The sequence below is a fragment of the Scomber scombrus genome, chromosome 8 (assembly GCF_963691925.1).
Source record: "Scomber scombrus chromosome 8, fScoSco1.1, whole genome shotgun sequence".
NCBI classification, from domain to species: domain Eukaryota; kingdom Metazoa; phylum Chordata; class Actinopteri; order Scombriformes; family Scombridae; genus Scomber; species Scomber scombrus.
The window spans coordinates 29,121,922-29,128,316 of NC_084977.1; the positions used below are offsets into that span (position 1 = coordinate 29,121,922).

At 39.4% G+C, this 6,395-nt stretch overlaps 1 protein-coding gene across 2 annotated transcripts in view; it reads left to right on the plus strand.

Moving 5' to 3' along the window:
- The window catches only part of LOC133984931 (carboxyl-terminal PDZ ligand of neuronal nitric oxide synthase protein-like), a 199,235-nt gene extending 196,071 nt beyond the window's left edge, over positions 1 to 3,164 (plus strand). For both annotated transcript variants that reach the window (XM_062424447.1, XM_062424448.1), the window contains one exon: positions 1,613 to 3,164. In XM_062424447.1, the coding sequence (XP_062280431.1) occupies positions 1,613 to 2,294 (682 nt within the window). In that variant the 3' untranslated portion in view covers positions 2,295 to 3,164. The remainder of the gene's footprint in view (positions 1 to 1,612) is intronic.
- Positions 3,165 to 6,395: the final 3,231 nt, after the last annotated feature.

Consider the following 6,395-nt stretch of genomic DNA (forward strand, 5'->3'; position numbering starts at 1 on the left):
TGACCTGTGTAAGAACTGCCAGTCACTATAAATTAGACACTGGGTCAGAAAAAGGTGAATAATTTAAGTTTTTCTGCCTGTGAAATGTGTTTTTTAAATTAATAATGACACAGCAGAGACGCACCCGTGACACACCTGAAATTGAATGAGACAGATTTTCTGTCTAGACTTATTTCAGCTTTTTATTCAGTCAAAATGGAAATAGCTTCTAACTGTCTATTCATTACACACACGTACACTAATAAAGACACGCTCATACTTTCCGGGTTGTTTATGTGTGTCTGTGTTTGGGGGATTTGTTCCAGACGCATTGATCTGTTGTCTCTCCAACCAAAAATCAGTCAAGCAAAAGTCATTTTTCAGCAGCTCAGCTCCCATTTGTCTCCATTTACTGGACTGTGGATACATTTACTTTAATTTGCCATCTATGATCTGTGAAGCTTTTGCCGGATCACCAGCCTAAAAGTCTTTAAATGTAATCACTGACTGATTCTCGCTGTTGAAACCTTGATGCAGAGATTAGGCGTCTAGACTAGAACTGTAAATAAAAGGAGCATGACCTCATTCATCCTTCATCTAATCAAGTTTTATTCTTGTATTTTAATTATTAATGACGTTATGTATAAATACATGAGGACAGAAAAGTTAACTACCTCCAAAATACTTTGTAGTTTTCTCTTGATAACATGAATCTTATAGCATCTTAATATCCTCGCACATCACAGCCGTGCTTCTTGAACTAAAATGTAATTGTGTGCGTCACTGTCGGCCACAGTTAAAGATCGCACAGCGGTAATAATAACTTGTCTCTTACCACCTTTGGATGTCGTTACCATGGTGATTTTCTGCCATTGTAAGTAACAGCTTGAGCTATGAGTGAACACAAAGGAGCCATTAGAGTTTTCATAAGTCTTAAAAGTAGTTATTTTTGGTATTTTCTCCCCTCCATCTGTCCTCCACCCTGCACACATGCTCCATCACTCAACACTTAACCCTAATTGGTGGACAGGTGCAGGTATGAACCCTCTCAAATGTGTTGCCACCTCATCCATACGAGACGTTTTTGCATTAAAAAAACCTTTAGGTAACACTCTAACAATTTTATTGCAATTTCCTGGAAATTAGTTTTGCAGACAGGATGGTGCAATGTGGTACAATTGTACCACAAACAATATCTAAAAATGGAAAAAAAGTGTTAAGTTGGTTTAGCTGGTAAATAATAACAGACAGAAACAATTTTTTATTTTTTTTTATGTTGTGTGCCAAACAATATATTAACATATTTCCTTTAAAAAAAATCAACTAAACCGACTAATCAACAAAAAAATGTCCTAAAAATAAACCTGCATGAATACCTGCAAATTACTGAGACATCTTTCACTAAGTCAGTATAAAAATTAAGGGACCTGTAAAATAATGTGTAACCAAAATCCAATTAAACTGAAACTTCATACAATTCATAAATAAACAAACACTGTTGTCACTTGTTTTATCTCATTATCAGCTTGTTAATCAACTAATTATAAAGCACTTTGAACTGCACTAGTCTGTATGAAAGGTGCTATATAAATAAAGTTTCTCTTGTTTCCACCTTCCTCATCCTCTCTTCCAGTCACATCTCCTCCTTCGACTCCTTCCCTCGCCTGGACCCGCCGCCCCCGTCGGGAAAGAAGCGTCTCCCCCGGGCGTTGAAAACCACCCAAGACATGATGATCTCCTCTGACCCGGTGGTCTCCTCTCCGGACCCCCCAGCGGACTCTTCCACCTTCCTCTCCTCCCCTAACAAGACTCCTCTCATCGTCAAGGAGGAGCCGAGGAGCGTCGAGCAGCAGCAGCAGCAGCAGCCGGGCGACAGGGAGGAAGATGAGCTGGATAACAGGTTGACAGATATCACCACGTCTCTGGGCCCGGCGGAGAAGAAAGTCACCGCTGAGTCAGAGCAGACGGGGAGCAACGGAAAGGTGGACGGAGTGATTGGCGGAGGAGAGGAAGATGATGTGAAAGATAAACGCACAGACGGAGGCTCAGAGGAACCTCAGCATCAGCTCCAGCTCTCTGTGCCAGACCTCATCAACAAGGATCCACCACAGCTGGAGCCAAGAGCCAAACCCTGCGACGTCTGGCAGAAAGCGCCGGGGCCAGACTCCAGGTTGGCCTCCACCCCCCGCTCGGGGAAAACTCCCTGTCGCATCAGCCTGGGCGAGGAGGTCTTGCTGGGGAACGGCGGCCCAAAAGGCAACGGGGTGAGCGCTGAAGATGGAGAACACCACCCGGACCTGCTGTCGTTCGAGTAACGAGTAACAAGCAGGAACCACTTCAGTATGATTCAACAAGTTTGGAACTTTTTCATTTGATTTCCACTAAAAAAAAAAGCACCACGGATCAAATATTCACCGCCACTTTTAAATATATAACTCGCCCTGCTCCAGGCTTTACTTTAGGAAAAGGGAACAAGTGCTGGGGGCCAGATCTCTTCTTTTTTTTTTTACTTTTTTAGCAGCTTCTTAGATGTGTGGACGAGTTTAAAGATCATGGTGTTAAAAACAGATCTGACCCTCCAAAAAACATGACTGATTCAGGGTCAGTCGGACACCACCAGCTCCTTTTCTAATGATATCAAAGCAAAGCTGACCAGCACCGGATGATAAATAAGCAGCAAGAAAAGAAAGAAGGAAGATGATGGGTTGAAAGTGTTGTGAAAGGTTGGGAGGGTGCATCAAGATTTTAACATTGTAACCAGAAAACTCACCGCTATCGAGAATCATAATTTTATTATTATAGTTTATTTACATGTTTTAGTTGTTTTATGAAATGTCTGCTTTAGTAATGCAATAACTACCAGATAATGCAACACTGAATGTAATGAAATCCTGTTAATGAATCACTGGGAAGCGCAACAAACACAAATTATTATTACTTTACATCTAAAAAAAATCTCTCTCTATATACAGTATATAAATCTATATATATGACTCATATCATTACAATATCAGTATGAATTTACTCAACATGTATGATCCATTTAAAGGGACGTTTTGTGGATCATAAGTTTAGTGTAGTGCTATACAAGAGCTGCTGCAATAAAGCCACTGCAGCTCATATTGCTGTGTAATTTATATTCAGCGTATTTAGACCTTTCCATCAGTGTAAAGCTGAATGTAGAAGACTCGGAAGGAGAAGAGGAAGAGGAAGAAGAAGGAAGCGAGTGAGAGATACTGATCGAATGTGGATGTGTTAAAGATGGTGAGGGTGATGGTTTTGGGGATGGGGGGTTGGGGGGGTGGGATGAGGTTCACTTTCAGTTCAGCCGGTAGTAAATGTCAAGCAGCTGCCAGCAGTCTCCTTACAGAGAACACACAAGCGTCAGAGTTTGATCATGACTGGAAGCCTTTTGGCCCCTGACTTCATCCATATTAAAAAAAAATTTGAGTTTTTTTGGGTCCTCTAGGAGTTGTTGAACTCGTCCCCCTCTGCAGCAGCCTTTGGCAAAGATTGTGATTTAATCTCAGCGAGGTAGAATACTGATCATTCACCCGATCAATATGTGTATTTTTAGATTAAAAAAAGAAATCTAGGATGTCATGGTTATTTATTTTGAATACTAGAAGCATAACAACTTGTGAAAGTAAATGATGAAATATAAATTGTGCAAAATTCAGGAGATTTCAGGTGTTCAAGTTGTTTTTTGGTAAACTTTGGGAGTCCAGCATAAACAGCATCTATTTAGCATTTCCCCCCGTCTCCACCTGAAAACCCTTTCTAGTATTAAACGGTGGCCTCCGGCAGCAAGAAACAGTGCAGAGCCATAAAATCCATCTGAAAAGCAGATGTTTCTCTCTAGTCATCCTAGAAAATGTATTTTTCAGTGAAATATGAGATATGTCACAATCAAAAAACAACAAAACTTTACCAATTAATCACACAGCGTAAGTCGTCAAAAGTATAGTAAAAGTTATAAATCTATCAGGATCTAAAATCATGTTTTTAATCCAAGGCTGCACAGATGAATTAATGCAGAAGAAAATCAACCTGTGGCTTTAAATGTGCCAAGGACTTTTTTTCCCTCTTTGTCATGGTATAAAGAGTTTTGAGTATCTTTTTTTAATCTAATGTCTATCAAAATCTAAAATTCTAGTATCTTGACAACCTTAACAAACGCCTTTAATTGGCAAATAAAAATAAAAGCACAATTTAGGACAGCATTTAGGTCATTTACATGACATCTAAGCTAGTTAAAGAGTCGCTTCCAGATGTTTGCTGCTGACAAAAATCATTTTCCTGAAGTGGCTGAACTGAAAGTGAGTACTTATTACCCCCCCACACACAACAAAACCCTGACGTAGAGCCTGGATGGATGGACAGATGGATTAACGGGCGGCATGTGGAGGGCAGGCTTGAGAAAAGTTGATTTTTGAGAGAAACAAAGGCGAGATAATGAGCTTTCAACAGAGAGAGAGAGAGAGAGAGAGAGAGAGAGAGAGAGATTAAAGAAGTGTATTTTATCGAGCGGATCATTAAGTGACAGACCAAAGACATAAATTAGCAGCTCAGTCAAGACAGGTTGCTTTTGTCATATTGTTGTTTTTTTTTAAACAAGCTGTTTTGAGTGAAATAAGAAGCAATAATTCATGCAGAAGAGACTGTAGTTCTGTCTTTTATTTCTACTTCATCTGCTAATGAAAAAGTGAAAACCAAAGTCAAAGCATTTAAAACATCTAACGTCTAATATTTTAGTGGTAATTCACATCCTTCAGACTTATAGTAGTGAGTCAGGAGTGACATTAATGGGAGTAGAAGGAGCCGGATCAAGCTGCCCTGGTTGTTTTAGCACAAGAAATGACCTTTTTTTCCCCCTTCGAGGTCCTGAAGTAGCCTTTCTAAATGACCGCTGTGTCCTTATAGGGATTTCCTGACCTCAGAAACCAGCAGAAATTTCCCAGAAGACACAAACGAACGGACACAGATCCAGCTGTAGTTGTTGTGGTCTGGTTGAGCCCTGCAGAATGAGAGGAATGTGGAGCTGTTTGAGAGAAAAGAAGCTTTGTCTCACTTTATCTTTATCTCAGTCCATCTCTGTGTCTGTCTCCGTCTTACACACTATAGTACAAGTGTCTTGAAACATCCCCCCTCAGTTTATTTTAAAGCTGTGCAGCGGATGTCACAACAAGAGCCAAACTATCAAAGGTTCAGTTCACGCAAACGTTTTTTTAAAAAGACATAATTTTTACCTTTAACCCACATTAAAAAATCCACAGAGAGCTCAGAGTTTGTGTGCTGAAGATTTGAGATCATGAACGTTTCTTTGTGTGTGTTACAGTTACTCCACAGACATTTAAGTGCCAGTATACTTAAACCAAAGTGTGACCGTAAGTAAATAAGCAGGGTTTGAATGTCTCTCTTAGGCTCCTTTTTTTTATTCAACAAGTGCAACATCCTGAATGTCAAGAGGAGAGATTGTCTGAAAAATGCACGCTGTTATCCCCATTTTTAAAATGATCATGTCTCCCTAGTATCTCCTACTTCTCTCTATGACTGAAGGCTTTTTCTCTCCACCTCAGAACAGCTTTAAACACTTTTACCTTCAACGAGGTCTGACAACACGTATAAACTAGTTCTTATCGAGCATATCTCAGCCTTTTACTGTGACTACTTTTAACTTTAAATTACCTTCAGCATTAAGTCATTTATCAGATGTCTGTGGATTATTTTAGATTAGGAAAGACGTTGATAGAGAGCTAAAAAAATCAGGAAATTACTATCTGCATGGCTCGACACTTTGATATTACGTGAACTGACCCTTTATAATAAAAAAATGCATTGAACATAAGGTAGCAAATGAAAATGAATGTGCTAAAGCAACCAGAGGTAGAGATATGACTTTCAGTGACAGTGAGAGACATCTTGACTTTAACAGTTTGGACGTTTCAATCAATCCTTCACAAAGATCTTGTATTTTTCATGTTTTGAATGTTTGAACTTTTTTTTTTTTTTGGTTTATTTTTTACTGAGGAGAATTTTTGACTTTGACATCAATCTGTCTTCAAGTTGAGAAATATATGTGAGGATGACTTTTAGGTGAGTTTTTACAGGTGACGAGCCTTTTTCTGTCACTCAGCACAGATGTAACTGCCACACCTGGATGAACCAGGTAGAAGAGAAGTTTTGACCTGACTGAACAAAACTACACACACACACACACACACACATACACACACACAAACACACACACACACATACACGCATGCACACATGCACAATCAGTCTGCAGCTGCTTGTATTTAATCAAATGCAATAAGACACTGAGTGGCTGCTGGAGGCTGTTTTCTTTTTATCAAAATCATCTTTGAAAAGAAGAAAAAAAAGAGGAGAAAAAACAAACTGTCATCATTTTTACT